We start from the raw sequence: 16570 nt of genomic DNA, 5'->3' as shown, positions 1-16570 counted from the left end.
CCTAGCAATGCTTGTCCTAGGAATTTAGGCATGGTGGTGTCAGAGCTGAGCTAGTCTGATTTTCCCCAACTGCCAGAGCCAACAGATCCCCTCTAGGTGCTTTTCCAAGCTCCCCAGAGCTCACTATCCAGCCTGCATAGCATTCAACCTAGGACATTTGCTCCCCCAAGCACAACACACCTCCCTTCCTGGGAAACAACTTTAATTCACTTATTCAAAGGGGGATACAGAGCTGACCCCATGGGCTATGTTTGCTGACCTACCAGGATTGGGTTCACCACAGTGCTTAGAGATGCCAGGTCCTCAACAGCAACAGCAGCGAAAGTGCCCAGAAAGCCAGCAAGGCAAAGGGTGAGGATCTGGGTCCTCAGAGAGCATGCTGAGGGGAACAGTCACTCAGGGCGGCTCAGAACACCAGCCAGCCAGCCAGGCCTTAGGTCAGGGCTGTGTTTAATTGAGGCTGGTGGCTAGTAAGGGTAGGGTATCTAGCTCAGGGCCATAAGGGCTAGTCAGTAACCCCGTGGAGCAACATGACACTGGCTCAGCTGGGGCTCCTGTAAGACACCAAGCTGGCAGCACAGCTCAGGGCCTTTTCCCTGGCCAAGCTTAAAGGTACAGTGGCCAAACCAGAGTTAAAACCCCTGGCCTAGTCCTGCTGTTTAGCTGCTACACATGTGGGTCTTGGTCAATATTGAGGGCCACCATCTTCCAACTCAGTGGCAGTTCTGACAGCTAGGATGGCAAGGAATCCCATTGACCCGGCAGCGGCAGCCCCCACTGGTGTCCCCTGGGCCCTAAAGGATAGAGAAAAGAGGGTATCAGTGTGGTAAAAACAGGCTATCCCCAAGTCACATCACCACTCCAAGGCAGAGCCCATCTGAAGGTAGAGACTGGCTGCCAAAAGCCCTCCTGCAAAGAACAGCCTTGGCAACCTGAAGGAGGCAACTATGGAAGCCTTTCAACCAAGCCCATCTCAACCCCTCCAGCACCCTCAACTCCATGGTCTTCTCTCCAGGCTAGAGAGGGAAAGGACTGTGGCTGCAGGTGGATCAGCACCTGGACAGAGGGAAATAGTACAGTTCCCTCTGGACCACCTGTCTCTAAGTCCACCAGTAGTGATGCCAGCTCTGATTCCAGCAACCCACTTCTAATAATGACTGCCACCACATACAGGGCACTCAACCTGGGATAGGCATCCACTGAGCACTTCTCTTATACTAGAGATAGGCCCTGTCTCCATTTTGTGGAGGAAGAGTCTGAAGTGAGAGATGGCAAATACATGCCAGAGGGAGGGATTTGCAATCCCCCTCCCAACTCCAGACTGACCCTGACTTGCTCTCCCTAAAAGCAGAATGCAGGGCAAGCCTTGCTGCACACGCCAGGTCTGAGGCCTGGCGAGCCCTCCACATGAGCATGGCTAGAGGTAAGAGGCAAAAGCCTGGGATAGCCAGGCTCCAGAAATATTTACTGTGGCGTTTTGATAACTTAAAAGACACTTTTAAGATGTAAAAAATTCTTAACCCTCAAGTCCAGCAAGGTGACACATACTAATCTTTAGCACGCAGGAGGCTGAGACAGGAGGATTGCCACAAATTCCAAGCCCAGGCTACAGAGTGAGAAACAGTCTAAGGAATAAAAGAAAATCTGCTGGAAAAAAAAGGCAGTGGTGGCGCATGCCTTTAATCCCCACACTGAGGAGGCAGAGACAGGCAATCTCTGTGAGTTGGAGGCCAGCCTGGTCTACAGAGTGAATTCCAGGACACCCAGGGCTACAAAGAGAAACACTGTCTTGAAAAAAAAAAAAAAAAAACACTGTCTTGACAAAGAAAATGGTCCCCTGAGCCGGTGAGATGGCTCAGCAATGAAAGGTCTTGTCACACAAAAAGATGGAAGAGGGGCAACTCCACTAAGCTGTCCTCTGACATATGAACACCACAGCGCTCGCTCTCTCTCTCTCTCTCTCTCTCTCTCTCTCTCTCTCTCACCCCTCTTCCCCCTCCTTCCTCCTCCCTTCCCCCCCTCCCCATCCCTCCCCTACTCCCACTCCCCCACATACAGGTGCACAGACAATAAAACATAAAATTAGGCCAGACTTGGTAGCACACACCTTTAATCCCAGCACTTGGGAAGCAGAGGCAGGGTGATCTCTTAAACTAGAGGACAGCTCAGTCTACATAGTAAGTTTCCAGGTCAGCCATGGTTATATAATAAAACCCTGCCTCAGAAATAAATAAGTCCTTCCCTTTAAGGTGTATATGGTAGCTAGACTCAGTTGATGGCTGAAGTTTTGAGGCCATTCCAGGAACTACACCACCCTCAACTCTTCAGTACCCTGAAGACTCACCCCAGGGCCCCAGCGTGGACCCTTGGTGACCCAGCAGATCTCAGTGTGGCAGACGGTGCAGCGGATCCAGTCACAGCCATCCTTCTTCTGGACCACAATCCGGCACTGTGGGCAGTGCATGGCCTCACCCTGCTGCAGCATCACCTGAAAAAGGCAGTGTAGCTCCTGAGGCCTTGCCCTCCGCAGTGTACTCTCCTCAGAGCCTGGCATGGCTAGCTGCTACTCTGTGTCTGAGGGCTCCCCAACCCAGACTCTTCCTACAGCTCCACACCTGACACCCTTGAAAAGAGGGGTGCAACCAGAAGGGAGACCGGGTAAGCCTCCAAAACCATGGGTCCCAAGCAGCCATAAGTCCCCAGGCTCTTGCTGAGGACCCTGCCTTACCCTCAGCATCTCCGTTGTCTGCCGGGCAGCCACGTCATTCTGAGCCCGAAGGGCCAAGTCGTCCTGATACTCCCTGCAATTCATGCGCTCATGGATGGCCTGCAGGGCAAGGGGCTCTGAGTTAGACTTTTTTGCTTAAGGTGAGGGGCAGAAGAGGCCCACACTGGCACTGAGTACCTCAGAGGTCACCAGCTAAAGCCCTCACTTAGGAAACTTGACCCATTTTACAGAAGCCATTTTATAGAAGACGTGGTTCAGGGAAGTAAAGCCAGGGCCATCAGGAGGAACCTAATATAAGTCCTATTTGGTTAGGTAGTGATGGGCACTGTACTGTAACCCTAAAACAGCTCTCCCCTGTGACGGGCTGAAGCCTCTTGCAGTTGTCATAGCCAGTCACAGCAAACCCCAGATAGATAAAGGCAGTGAGGCCACATGGGCCTCATCCCACCTTGCAGAGCAGACAGTTGACCCGGGAGCACACAGGACAGGTGAACTCGTTGACATCATCCTCAAAGAAGCACCAGCCCCTGCAGTCGGGGGTCTTGCAGTGGTAGCTCAAGGTGCTGCGGTTCTCTGCGATCGACACACCCAGGTCCAGGAAGCGCTGGTAGTCCTCAGGGGACAGGAGCTGCACACACAGGGCTTTGTTGCTGGAGTTCAGAGCACCCAGCAGATGCCCTCCTCCTATCAAATGCTCCCAGGTAACCCAGAACCTCAACCCACTCCCCAGCCTTGGTTTGTTTGTTTGTTTTGGGGGGAACAGGGTTTCATGTAATGGTGGCTGGCTTTCAATTCCTGGTGTGTCTCTACTTCCCAAGAGCTGCCATTGCAGATGAGCCATCACTAGGGCTCAAGCTCTGTTCTTCAGAGCCCTTCCAGCTCTTCAATTTAGACAGCCTTGACCCAAAGCTTATCACTCCAGCACTTGGGAGGCTGTGGCAGGAAGTTGGCAAAGCTCTGACAGTGGAGGGCCATGATGGCTACAGAGCTAAGGGACAGTGATGAATGCTTCAGAACTGCATACCTAAGGACTTTAATTGAGGACAAACAGCCAACAGAGCCAATTTTATGAGAAAAAAAAAAATGGACACAAGTGATAGGGGACAAAAAGGTTAGATTCCTATCCTGGAACCAGTACAGTAGCACAAGCCATTAAATCCCAGTACTTTGAAGGCTGGAGCCGAAGGATCACTGAGAGTTTAAGGCCATCTGTACCACATCCGGTCTCAAAGACCAATGTGGACTCAGATCCACTGCACTCTGTGAACAGTGCGGCTGTGTCCCGGACTTGACCATATGCTGGTGCCCTCTGCCCCTCATGAGTCTGCTTCACCTGGCACAGTCCCAAGCAGTGTTAGCCGCACTCCCTAAATGCAGAGAGCAGAAACGAACGCTCCTTGAAGAAGCAGTGGCAAACATGCAACTCGAGTCAGTAAGGGGCAGTCAGGCCTTTGTTCTGCATCTTAGCTGGGTGTTTAAAATAAGTGACGTGTCAAAACTCACATACCTGCACACCTGTAAGGGTGTATTTTGTCATGTGTGAATTTACAGCGAATGATGTTACTTCAAAAATACTGTCTGGGACCAAAGAAATGGCACAACAGGCAAGGGTGTTTGCTGCCAAACATGTGCATATATACATATATACACACACACATACATATGTATCTGGGAACATTAACCCATGCACTCAGGAGGCACTGAAGGGTAGACCTCTGAGTCAAATCAACCAAGACTACATAGTGAGACCCTGTCTCAAAAAAAACAAAACAAAACAAACAAAAAACAAAAAAAAACCCAAAACCAAAATATTACCTGCTGAGAAAGAAGGAAAGAGAACAAAATGCTACTGGACAATGTCTAGGGCCTGCAGAGTTGGGGCTACTTTTTTATTTCTCCCTATTCTCTGCCACTTTGTTTTTTTGTTTTATTTTTTATTTACTTATTTTTGAGACGGTGTTTCTCTTTGTAATCCTGGTTGTCCAGAACTCACTTTGTAGACCAGGCTGACCTTGACTCAGAGATTCACTTGCTTCTGTCTCCTGAGTGCTGGAACTAAAGCTGTGTGCCACCACTGCCTGGTTATTCACCACCACTTAGTAAGAACACCACCACGCCATCCTGCTAACACCTGCTCCTCTCACTGCCATACCTAAAGCTTGAGTGAGGACCTGGGGGCTTCTAGGGTGTTCTGTAAGCAGCCCCTTGGCAGAATGACCTTCTCAGGAAATCTCTGAGCCAGTGGCCATGAGGGCCAGTGTCCTGGCATTTCCAGAGCACAATAAGGACACTTCAGCAAGGCCCAGGCGCTGACCCACTCAGAAGCCCCATGGACAAGGTAAAAGCTGCTTTGAACATAAAACTGAAATTCTCCAAATTCTATTCTCTTAGATGTCCTTCCTACCTCAGCAGAGTCCTTTGGGCCTTGGGCTTGAGAAACATTTGGTAAAATTTGGGGGGACCTCAGGAGAAACATGGTCAGAGGAGGCAGGAGCAAGGGGAAGGGGGGTGGATCTGTGCATGCCTGGGGTCCATCCATCTGGACGCTGGCCACTGTGGGCCTGCTTTCCTGTCTATGGTCAAACCCAGGAGCTGTGCTTGCTAGGCAAGTTCTGGACCCACTAGCCCTTAATTTTGTATGACAGCCTTTCTGTGTAGCTCAGGCTGGCCTCAAGCTTTTTGTCCTGCTGCCTCGGCAGTGCTAGGCTGACAGGATGGACTGCCGTGCCAATTCTGCTCCCATTTTTACCCATGAAGGGCCATATTACCACAGCATTTCAGACCATGGTTCATGTTGGCCCCACAGGGAATATGGGCCTGAGCATATCATTTGCACTGGTTAACAGGATTACAGCAAAGCAGTCTCTATACAATTAAGAGTTTTTGCTTGGAACACTGAAACCTCACTAACCAGGGCCAGGGGACAGTCCTGGTTAGCCTACTTATGGAGGGGGCTGAAGTAGTTATCCCAGGCAATGCCATCATCACAAACCATCTCATACTCACCACAGTAGACAAGCCAGGAGCCAACCCTGAAGCACAGAAACCCCAGCTCCACCCATACGGAAGCACTACTTTGCAATTCACAAACCACTCCAGGCACCAGGCACCAGGCACCAGGCACCAGGCACCAGGCACCAGGCACCAGGTCTGAAGTGACTGGTTACAAAACAAAAGCAGCCGCACCATGAACACACTAGCAGATCCCACCTGTGGTGCTGGCCCAGGGCAGAGCAGGGGCTGAGTGTCTGCGGGTTCATCTCCTCCCTCCGATGCTGCTCTGCCTGGGCCCCAGGCACTCTGAGTGGACACTCTTGGGAAGCATCTGCCTGGGGATGCAGATGCTGCTGACTCAGATTCCTTCCCCCCCATGGCCTTACCGCTCGGATCTCCCTCTCCAGCAGCTTGCCAGGGCACGAGTAGGTGCTGTCAATGAAGGGGCAGGATACCTCTGCCTCCTGGCTGTTTCGGATGGTGCCCTGCAGGCACTCCCTGGAGGCGGGGAGGGTGGTAATTAGGTTCATTTCAACCTCCACAGGGACTCCAGCCCTCAGATGGCAGGGTCTAACCGAGCCCTTTCTTCCCATCCCTCTCTTCAGCCTGTCACCAAGGCCCCACTTCTATCCACCCATCATCCTGGCCACTCTCTGGTCTAGGGCACTGGCATCCCTGCCCAGGGGACTGCAGTAACCACCTCCTTGATCCCTGTCTCTCTAGCTGGTGCAAATGCCCACTTTCAGCACTGCAGCAGTACCACCCAAAGAGGCCCAGAGTGGCTCAGGGCTTTTGTCACCTGCACAGGCACAACTATCCCGTCCCACCACACCCACCATCCCTCTGCTCCCTGATCTTTGCAGACAGCTTTCCAGCCTCTGCTCCAGCACAACTTCCTTAGGGGCTGCCAGCCCTGCCCCTAACAACCTGAGCAAGGCTCACAACCTCGTTATTTAGCATGTGGCATTTTATACATTAACAAAGACTCCCCACTAGAACATAAGCTAGAAGGCAGCACTCCACCAGGGCCCCCTATGTGAATGAACATACTTTTCCCAGCTAAAGGGTAGAAAGGCTGCACAGGAGACCCAAGAGAAAATGCACACACTACAGGGCAGAGTGCTGTGGGCTGTCAGAGCTTGGCCCTAATGTCTTTACATATGCCCAGGCAGTGACAGGCAGTGAGGAAGGGCAGTGGCTCTGGAGTCAGAACGCTCGTCTCGTTTCTGAGCTTCTTGCAAGTTGTGTAGCCTTCACAACATGGATGCTTGTTTACCATTCTCTGTTTACCATTCCTTTTACTTTGGATTTTTGGGACAAAGTCTCATGTAACCCTGGCTGACCTTGAACTCACTATATAGCCGAAGCTAGTCTTGACCTTCTGATCCTCTTGCCTCTCCCTCCCGAGTGCTGGTATTCCAGGCATGAGCCACAACACCTCTTGCATAAATGGTGTTTTGTGGGAATCCAATGAGATAAAGAACAAGGCTGCCCACAGTTCACTGTGGCTTTGGTGAGCACTGTTGCTAGTGGGAGTTGGGCCGCACCTGCAGAAGGTGTGCAGACACTCACGCAGCACCACGGCCTCGCCGGGCGCCAGCACTGAGTAGCACACAGGGCACTCAGCGGGCTCGGTATTCAGCACCAGGCTCCTCTGCTCCAGCTGCACGTGCTGCAGGTAGTTCCCCTCCTGCTGCTGCTGTTTCCGCTGGGCACACGGGCAGGGCAGGGCCACCAGGTGGGTCAGGGTCTCAGTTGTTCAGATAGGAAGTAGGACAGGGCTGGGGTCGTATGGGGGGCAGCAAGGCAGTAGGGGGCTGGGAACATGGGCAGGCCAAGACAGCCAGGGTGGGGCTACAGCACAGTAAGAAGCTAGGTGAGGGGACCAGGGCAGTAGAGAAAGAAAAGGTTCAGGGTACAAGAGGGAGTGGCGGGTTCAAGCTGGAGGCAGAGCCAGGCTGCAGGTAAGGCTTGGCTAGGCATGGGGTCACGGTCAAGGCTGGTCAGGCTGCGCTGAGTCTAAGGGGAACGCAGGTGAAATAGAAGCAGGCTTTTTGAGTGGGAGCACCAGAGTTGGGTGTCTGCTGTATCAGTGTTTGTGTTGGGAACTGACTACTCTAGGGAAATGAGAAGACAGACTCACTCCCAAGGAGCACAGGAAGGCAGTCCATGAGAGAGGAAGGGAGAAGAGGGGGTACAGTAGGAGCCAAGATGGGGTTCCAGGCCAGGGGCTGAGATTTGGGCTGAGGTATAGCATAGTTAGCGTAGAGACGCTTGTATACTTGGGAGGTGGGGTGTCAAAGTGAAGGTGCAGAACAAGTGAGGAGCCTGGCTGTGCATCACACCCAAAAGTGAGTCTCAGCCCCAGAACTGGCCTCAGAGAGAGGCAGCTCTCGATCCACAGCAAGGTTATGGCTTAGCAGTGTGCTCATGAGAGGAGTGCAGTACAGTAGCCAGGGGCCCAGCAGTGTGCAGGTGGTTCCCTTTGTGGCTTAGCCTTTCTAAGCAGCCTGCAGATGTCTGTCCCTGGACATGTGTGCCCACCTGCTGGTACTGGCGCAGCGCCTGCTCCTCTCCAGCCAGGCGTGCTCGCTCTTCCTCATCGGGCTGGTATGAGGCAGGTATCTGGTAGGTCTCTGGCCTTGCACGACAGCACATCTCACAGCCAGGCCGTGTGGGTTTGTTGATGAAAGTACAGCCAGGGCACTGCCAGCCCACCTAGATGCAGAGGGGGTGTGAGGTCGGCTGGGTTTAGCAGAGAAGACAGCGCGCACATGAAGTAAGGTGCTTACCGGTGGCGACTCTGGTGCTGCGTCTGGCTGCCCCGGCTCCTGGTGGGCCCTGGGCTTGGGAAGGATGGGCTCCAGGGGGCCCCGTGGCTGCAGGGTAAGGTCCTTGAAGCCCAAATCTGCAGAAGGAGTGTGTGTGGATCCAGGCTGCCCAGGTATTCACGTGCTGAACCAGCCCAGCACATCCCACTTTGAGGCATCTGGCAACTCTGCAGTGTTTCTAGCCTCTTCCTGAAGGTGGACATCCAGGATACCCCAAGGCCATGGCTTTACCTCACCCACAACTGTACCTTCATGAACCCCATCCCTTTTGAGAGGAGGAGCTGCCTAACCCTGACTCCATCACGCTAGAACGTTCACCAAGAAAGAGGCCTGAACATCTTCAGTCAGGAGGGCAAACAGAGGCCTGAAGGGGTCAGGGCTAGGAGGGGCTGAGATAGGGCAGCTGAATGCTATGTCTTTTGCCACCAAGGACAATGATTGGGTGACTGACAAAACCCAAACGAGAGTGGCCGCACTGTGTCAGTGTCAAGCCAGAGAGAGGGTTCAGTGGGCAAAGGTGTTTGCCACCAAGCCTGATGACCTGAGTGTAAAACCTTGGCCCCCACAGTGGAAAGACACTGACTCCCGAAAGGTGCCCTCTTTCCTCTACGTGTGCACATGTGCAGATAGCATGTGTCCAGCCACACACACAAATAAATGTAACTTTTAAATTACTTTGTTGAGGGTTGTCTTTTTAAGACAGGATTTCTCATATAGTTTTGGCTGTCCTGGAACTTACTCTGTAGACCAGGCTAGCCTCTCTGCCTCTCAAGTGCTGGGATTAAAGGAATGTATCACTATGCCTGGCCCAATAAATGTAATTTAAAAATCAAAAACGCTGGGCAGTGGTGGCACACACCTTTAGTCCCAGCACTTGGGAGGGTCAGAGTTTCAGGACACCTAGGACTAAACACAGAAACCCTGTCTCAAAAGAAAGATTGCACTATATAGAAATTCATTTCCTGCACAGACAGTTGTTCAGAAAAATGGCCTTTCTTTTTTAAAAAACTACACAAGTATTCAGGGGAGGAAGATCTCATTCCCTAAGATTCTGCACTCAGGGTAAAGCTAAAGGAGGAAGATGTTTCTCTGTACAACTGTGAACCTTTCTACAGGTCTGAAATACTGCAGACAAAGAAGCCATACTAAATCCTAGTTACAAACAAATAGAAACACGGAACCCTGATGGACAGAGACAGAATGAGCATGCTCAAGGTCACATAGCTAGCAAACGCCAGGCCAGGACTAAACAGCCCCTCTCCTCATGCCAGACCTGCTCAAGAGTTCTACAAAAAGCTCCCTCCCCATCTGTCATCCTCATCCATGTACAGGGCCGTCCAGTACATCCCTGACAGAGCTTCACCTTCCAACATCCGAAGCTGCCGCTGCCGCTGCAGCTCCTGCGGGTTGAGTGAGGTGTTGCAGGCAGACAGCAGGTAGAGGTAGGCGCTGTCTCCGTTCTGTCGAACACCATGCGAATGCAGGGTCTCCTGGTCTCGTGCCAGCCTCTGTCCAACCACCCACTGCTGCAGGCTGGGTGGAAAGCCATAATCTAGAAACACCTGGGGAAGGGGGCAGTTATAGTTTGAAAGTACAACATCTATTGTCACACTGACATCTGAACACTTGATTCAAGTTGGGGGTGATGTTTCCTGAAACTCTCGAAGTCCTGGCTGACAGAGGTGGGCCACTGAAGGCTGGCTTTGATGGCTAGAGCCTACCCTGCTTTCACCCTAGTTCTTTGCTCCCTGGCCATATGAAAAGCCACAACTGAGGCCAGGCATGGTGGCAGATGCATACCTTTGATCCCAGAACTCAGGAGGCAGAGACACATGGATCTCTGCAAATCGGAGGCCAGCCTGGTCTGCAAAGTGAGTTCCAGACCACCCAAGGTTAAAAAGTCAAACCCTCTATTTACAAAAGGAGAGAGGAGGGCTGGAGGGCTGGCTGGTGGTTAAGAGAACTGGTTCAATTAACAGCACTCACATGGTGGCTCACAATCATCCATAACCCCAGTTCCAGAGGATCCAACAGGCACACACATGATACAATACACACATCAGGCGAACATTCATACATAAAGTAAAATAAATAGCTCTTTAAAAAAAAAGTATAACGGAGGGCAGAAGAGAAAAAAATGGCCACAGCTGTAAGCTCCTGTCCCCTGGATGGAGTCTCTCAAGCACCACCCCTTCCCATGATGCACTGTGTCCTCTGACCTGTAAGCCAAAACAAACCTCTCCTCAAGTTGTTTCTAGCAGGTGTTTGACCACAGCAACAGAGCATATAGGGTGGGAGGGACACAGAGAGGATGGAGAGAGCAGAACGGAAATACAAGCCAGAGAGGAGCCCACCTGCCTCCTGCCCCTCACTCACCATGTCCTTGAGAGAGGCCACTGTCATATCAGGACGCACTGTGAGCCAAATGGTGACAGTGTGCAGGTAGGCATCCTCCACGCTCACACACAGTCTGTGGGAGAGAAGGCAGGCAAATGTTCATACACATGTGCAGGTGCTAGGTGCTCATTAGTTTTGTGTCAATGTATACAAGTTAGAAGAGAAAATATCAACTGAAAAACGCCTCCATCAAATTGGTCTATAAGCAAGCCTTTCCTTTTTAAAAATTAATTTTTTTTGTTTTTTTTTTTTTTTGGGTTTTTCGAGACAGGGTTTCTCTGTGTAGCTTTGGAGCCTATCCTGGCACTCGCTCTGGAGACCAGGCTGGCCTTGAACTCACAGAGATCCGCCTGCCTCTGTCTCCCGAGTGCTGGAACTAAAGGCGTGTGTCACCAAAGCCTGGCCTAAAAATTAATTTTTTAAGGCTTATTTATTTTATGTATATGCTTTATCTACATATAGAGACTGCATGCCAGAAGAGGGCATCAGATCCCGTTATAGATGGCTGCAATCCACCATGTGGGTGCTGGGAATTGAACTCAGGACCTCTGGAAGAGCAGCCAGTGCTCTTAACCTCTGAGCCATCTCTCCAACCCTAAAAATTAATTTTTTAAAGACTTATTTCATGTGTATGAATGTCTGCCCTCATGTATATATGCCATGTGTATGTGGGTTTGCCTGTATGTGCATATGCGTACCACTTGTGCCTGGTACCTGCGCAAGCCAGAAGTGGATGCCAGATCCCCTGGAACCAGAGTTACAAAGAGTAGTGAGCCACCATGTGGGTACTGAGAACCGAACCTAGCTCTTCTACAAGAACAGCAAGCCTCTTAACTGCTAAGACAACTCTCCAGGCCAACTGTGGGCAATGTCACCTCTGGGAGGTGCTATCTCTGGGCAGGTGGTCCTGGGTTGTACTAAGCAGCAATCTGGGAAGCCGGGCATTGGTGGCGCATGCCTTTAGTTCCAGAATCAGGAGACAGAGGCAGGCGGATCTCTGTGAGTTCAAGGCCAGCCTGGTCTCCAGAGCGTGTGCCAGGATAGGCTCCAAAGCTACACAGAGAAACCCTGTCTCGAAAAACAAAAAGAAAGAAAGAAAGAAAGAAAGAAAGAAAGAAAGAAAGAAAGAAAGAAAGAAAGGAAGGAAGGAAGGAAGGAAGGAAGAAAGAGAAAGAAAGAAAGAAAGAAAGAAAGAAAGAAAGAAAGAAAGAGAAGAAAAGAAAAGAAAAGAAAAGAAAGGAAAAGAAAAGAAGCAATCTGGAGGCTGGAGAGATGGCTCAGAGGTTAAGAGCACTGACTGCTCTTCAATAGGTCCTGAGTTCAATTCCCAGCAACCACATGGTAGCTCACAACCATCCGTTATAAGACCTGGTACCCTCTTCTGGTGTGCAGATATACATGGAAGCAGAATGTTGTGCACACAATAAATAAATAAAATCTTTAATAAAAACAGAAAGAAGCAATCTGAGCAATGGGGAGCAAGCCGGTAAGCAGCACTCCCCATGACCTCTGCTTCAGGACCTGCCTCCAGGATTGTACTTCCCCCTTTCCTCCCAGTTGCTTTTGGTCAGTGTTGATCACAGCCACAGAAAGCTAGCCAGCATAACCCACAGGGACAGCCTACCTGGGCCGTCTCTCTGGATCCCCATCCTCCATAAGTGTCCTAGTCCTTTATTTTTATTTTGAGACAGGCTCTGTAAGTTGCCAAGGCAAGCCTTGAACTTATCACCTCTCTGTTTCAGTTCCCAAGAATCTGTCACCAAGCCTGGCAAAAATTTTTGTGGGGGAAAGGAAGATTCTTCTGGTTTTTTTTTTTGTTTTGTTTTGTTTTGTTTTTTTTTTTTTTTTGAAACAGGGTCCCACATAGATCAGGCTGGCCTTGAACTCCTGATGAAGCTGAAGATGCCCTTGAACTCCTGATCCTCCCCCTTCCCTCACTCAGTGTTGGGATTACAGTCTGTCCTGGCTCCATCTGTTCCTGCCAAATGAGCAGCATCTGGTATTGAAGACACATCTGGATACTAGTGGCATTAAATCGTTTAACCCACTTAATCCTTTCTGTCAGCCTGAGGCAGGCCCTGCCACATCCTTTTCCAGACAGAAACATACTATGGCAGCTGTGCTACAGTAACAATCAATAGCCATCATGGTGACTTAAATCCAAACTGTATCATTCCAAACAATGTCTGACTTTGTTTTCTGTGCTGGAGATTGAACTGAGAGCCTCACACACCCCAGGGAATCACTCCACCATGGAGGCCACATGTTCTTTGTGTAGCCCTGGTCATCCTGGAACTTGTTTTGTAGACCAGGTTAGCCTCCTGAGTGCCAGGATTAAAGGAATGCACCACCACCACCCAGCTCAGACCAGATTCTTAACCTTCAAATTATTTTAGGAATTTGGAAACATAAAAGTACACATTCTGGGGGCTGGAGAGATGGGTCAGAGGTTAAGAGCACTGACTGTTCATCCGCTTTGAGATCTGCTGGCGACTTCTGGTGTGCACATATACATGGAAGCAGAATGCTGTATACATAATAAATAAATAAAATCTTAAAAAAAAAAAAAGTACACATTCTGCCAGGTGTGGTTGTCAGATGTGGTGGTACATACCTCTAATCCCAGCACTCAGGAGGCGGAGGCAGGTGGATTTCTGTGAGTTCGAGGCCAGCCTGGTCTACAAATCGAGTTCCAGGACAGCCAGAGTTACACAGAGAAACCCTGTCTTGAAAAACAAAAACAAACAAAAGTACACATGCTTTAAAATGCAATACTCATTGCACAGTGAACCATTCCATAACTACAATACTATGAAACCCATACAGCAGCAGTTCTCAATCTGCAGGTCAAGACCCCTTTGGGGGGGTGGGGCCACCTTAGCCCATCAGAAAACACAGATATTTACATTATGATTCATAACAGTAGCAAAATTACAGTTACAAAGTAGCACCAAATATAATTTTATGGTTGGAGGTCACTACAACATGAGGAACTGTATTAAAGGGTCACAGAATTAGGAAGGTTGAGAACCACTGCTATAGTGGCAAGACATGTTCAGAACCAAAGAGGTATAAATTAAGGAAGCCTTGTAGTAACAAAATCTAAAAGTTACTATCTATCAAGTCTGGTAGTATACACCTGTAACACTAATACTCTGAAGACACACTGTCTTGAGTTGAAGGCTAGCCTGGGCTACACAGTGATTCATAGGCTAACTTGGACTATGGAATAAGACTTGGCTTCTAAAACAAAAAGTAAATTAAAAAATAAATATAAATGTTGGAGAGATGACTTGGTAGGTAAACGTCCTTGCTGTGCAAGGACTGCTGACCCAAGTTTATGTCCAGATCCAAAGGTGGGAAGGAGAGAACTGTGTCCTGAAAGTTCGCCAGTTTCTATACATCTAAGACAATGAACCCCGTGCTTGCTTTGGCAGCACAGACACTAAAACTGGAATGGTACAGGGAAGATCTGCACGATCCCAGGGCAAGGATGACACCTATTGTGCAAGGTTCCCTTAAAAAAAGAAAAAATAGCCGGGCGTTGGTGGCGCACGCTTTTAATCCCAGCACTCGGGAGGCAGAGGCAGGCGGATCTCTGTGAGTTCGAGACCAGCCTGGTCTACAAGAGCTAGTTCCAGGACAGCCTCCAAAGCCACAGGGAAACCCTGTCTGGAAAAAAAAAAGAAAGAAAAAAGAAACCCCCACACAGGAAGCAGTCTACCCCATAGCTCAGCCTCCTACATGAGAATCTGCCAGTGAGGCTCTGGACTTGATCCCCAGCAGGGGAAATAATCTGTCTGAGGGGTTCAGGAGGCCTCCATCCCCTTTAATGTGAGTCACACTTACCTGATGTCCTGTGTTGGGAAGACCTCAGGTTTTACTTGCACCCTGAGGGGCACCCTCTGCTCTGCCAGCCAGGTGGCATACTTCATAGCAGCCTGTTCATCTCCGCCGGCCACTGCCCGGGCGAGGCTCAGGGCCATCTCCTCTGCTGAAGATCAGCATAGAGCAAGCAGGTTAGCACCAGTTTACTTAGGGAGGCTGGGGAGGTCTCCCTAGCAAGTCATCTACCACACCTGGCTATTTTAAGTCCTTTTGGGGGGAGGAGGTGGTGCTTTTTTAGTCTTCACTCCCTTGCACACTGGACTCATGGGGTGCCCTTTTTCTCTCATGTTCAGAGTCCCCCATACTTTTCCATTCGTTTATCTGACAAGCATTTCTTGGAACTCTACTGTATGCCAGCCGTTAGTCCAGAAAGTGGAATCTAACAGTGGTTAAGACGAATAGGGTTCTTCTCCCCATGAATCTCTACTTTAAGGTTTGACAAGATAATCAGGCTGTGGTCCATTCTAGCAATAACTGAGTAAGAAGGCTAGGGAAAACCTCTAGGAGGTGAGGGAAACTGAGGCCTGAATGAGGGGTTGCTGGGCATTCCAATATGCAATAAGGAAGACTGTTTCAAGAGGCCAGAGAATGGCCAAAGTCCTTGGGCAAGAAGGGGTTGGTTCAGAACAAAAAAGCCAAGGACTGGAGGCATATCTCAGTCGTATGGCACTTGCCTTGCATGCATGAAGCCCCAGATTCAATCCGCAACAGGAGACAGCACAGAGGAGACAGGCGGGAGTGAATGAATGCAAGGAAATGGGAGCGGTCAGTAAAGGTGGCCCAGAACCCTGGCTTGGTTTTATTAGGGCAGGGTTCCCAGCAAACAGACAGTTAACACTATCGATGTTCGCCCAAATCTGGGTGGAAGGGCAAGGGATAGAGGCATATAATGTTCCCTACCCGCCTTACTCTGGTTAACTGCAATCTGTTTCCCTAACAAGCAGAAGTTCTCCAGGTTCGATGTTCTGTGTCCACTGAGTCTCCCCAGCACAGACCCAGCCCAGGGCCCATTTACACCAGCTGCAGTCGGTGCCCACCTTTCTTGGTCTTCTCGTCCATCTGGCCTGGCTGCGCCCATCCCCTCAGAAAGGGCTGCTGCTCCCGGGAAATGCTACCTCGGGGTCACCTGGGAGAGGGCGGGAGGACAGCAGCGATTCAGCCCTAGCCGGCCTCGCGCGTGGCCCAAGCGGTGTTCCGGGACGCACTCGGGCAGCATTACACTGCCCAGGGCCCAAGGCCCGGCATTGGGAGCCGGTGGAGCCCCGCGAGGGACACAGAAAGCCAAGTCCGCAGTGGGCGATGGGTCACCACGACCCAAAAGCGCGGGCGCCCCAAGGTCCGGAACCCCAGCCCCGCAGCTCGCGCTACCCGGAAGACAGAGAGGGCTGCATCCCCGGAAGAGAAAGTGAAAGTGGCAGCCCCGGAAGTGCAGCAGACCGAACGGAAAACTGTCCCTCATCCGAGATTGTGCAGGCTCACCGGCTATTGCAGGCGTCTACACTGTCCCCGGCACTTACGCTCCACCACATGGTCCCGCAGACCAGGGACACTAGGTCCCGGTGCTCACGATCGCCCCTCGGCTGAGCACCGACTCCAGCCAGGGCCTGCCGCTGGGGGGTGGGGTGGAGGGCGGGGTCTGGAGGGCGGAGGGCGGGGTTTGGAGGGTCAGCAAGTGGGCTCCTCAGTGCCCGCGGTCCTCAGGAGCTGCCCTTGCCAGCGCTGCCCCCCGCTG

The 16570-nt window shown here is 50.9% G+C and overlaps 1 protein-coding gene and 1 non-coding gene across 2 annotated transcripts; one reads left to right on the top strand and one right to left on the bottom strand.

The window, feature by feature from the left end:
• Positions 1 to 185: 185 nt before the first annotated feature.
• On the bottom strand, positions 186 to 16170 carry Rbck1 (RANBP2-type and C3HC4-type zinc finger containing 1). Its single transcript, XM_027421513.2, has 12 exons — positions 15876 to 16170; positions 14800 to 14944; positions 10930 to 11023; positions 9917 to 10115; positions 8515 to 8630; positions 8267 to 8440; positions 7270 to 7430; positions 6109 to 6220; positions 3177 to 3356; positions 2729 to 2827; positions 2345 to 2488; positions 186 to 794 (listed from the first exon to the last, which is right to left on the bottom strand). Exons 1-12 carry the CDS (start codon positions 15895 to 15897, stop codon positions 714 to 716), a joined length of 1527 nt encoding a protein of 508 aa, XP_027277314.1. The 5' UTR covers positions 15898 to 16170; the 3' UTR covers positions 186 to 713.
• On the top strand, positions 14372 to 14479 carry LOC113830790. Its single transcript, XR_003486671.1, has one exon. It is a non-coding gene; the product is annotated as a U6 spliceosomal RNA (small nuclear RNA).
• Positions 16171 to 16570: the final 400 nt, after the last annotated feature.

Source organism: Cricetulus griseus, chromosome 6 (genome assembly GCF_003668045.3).
Source record: "Cricetulus griseus strain 17A/GY chromosome 6, alternate assembly CriGri-PICRH-1.0, whole genome shotgun sequence".
NCBI lineage: Eukaryota > Metazoa > Chordata > Mammalia > Rodentia > Cricetidae > Cricetulus > Cricetulus griseus.
The sequence above is the reverse complement of the archived record's forward strand: the minus strand, read 5'-3'. Positions and strand labels throughout refer to the sequence as shown.

Coding starts and splice junctions, on each gene's coding strand:
- Rbck1 (XM_027421513.2), bottom strand. CDS start 15,897: ATGGACGAGAAGACCAAGAAAG. Junction 10,116..10,929: donor TGGCCTCTCTCAAGGACATG/GTGAGTGAGGGG, acceptor CCCCTTCCCCAG/GTGTTTCTAGATTATGGCTT. Junction 7,431..8,266: donor CGCTGCGCCAGTACCAGCAG/GTGGGCACACAT, acceptor CCGTGTGCCCAG/CGGAAACAGCAGCAGCAGGA.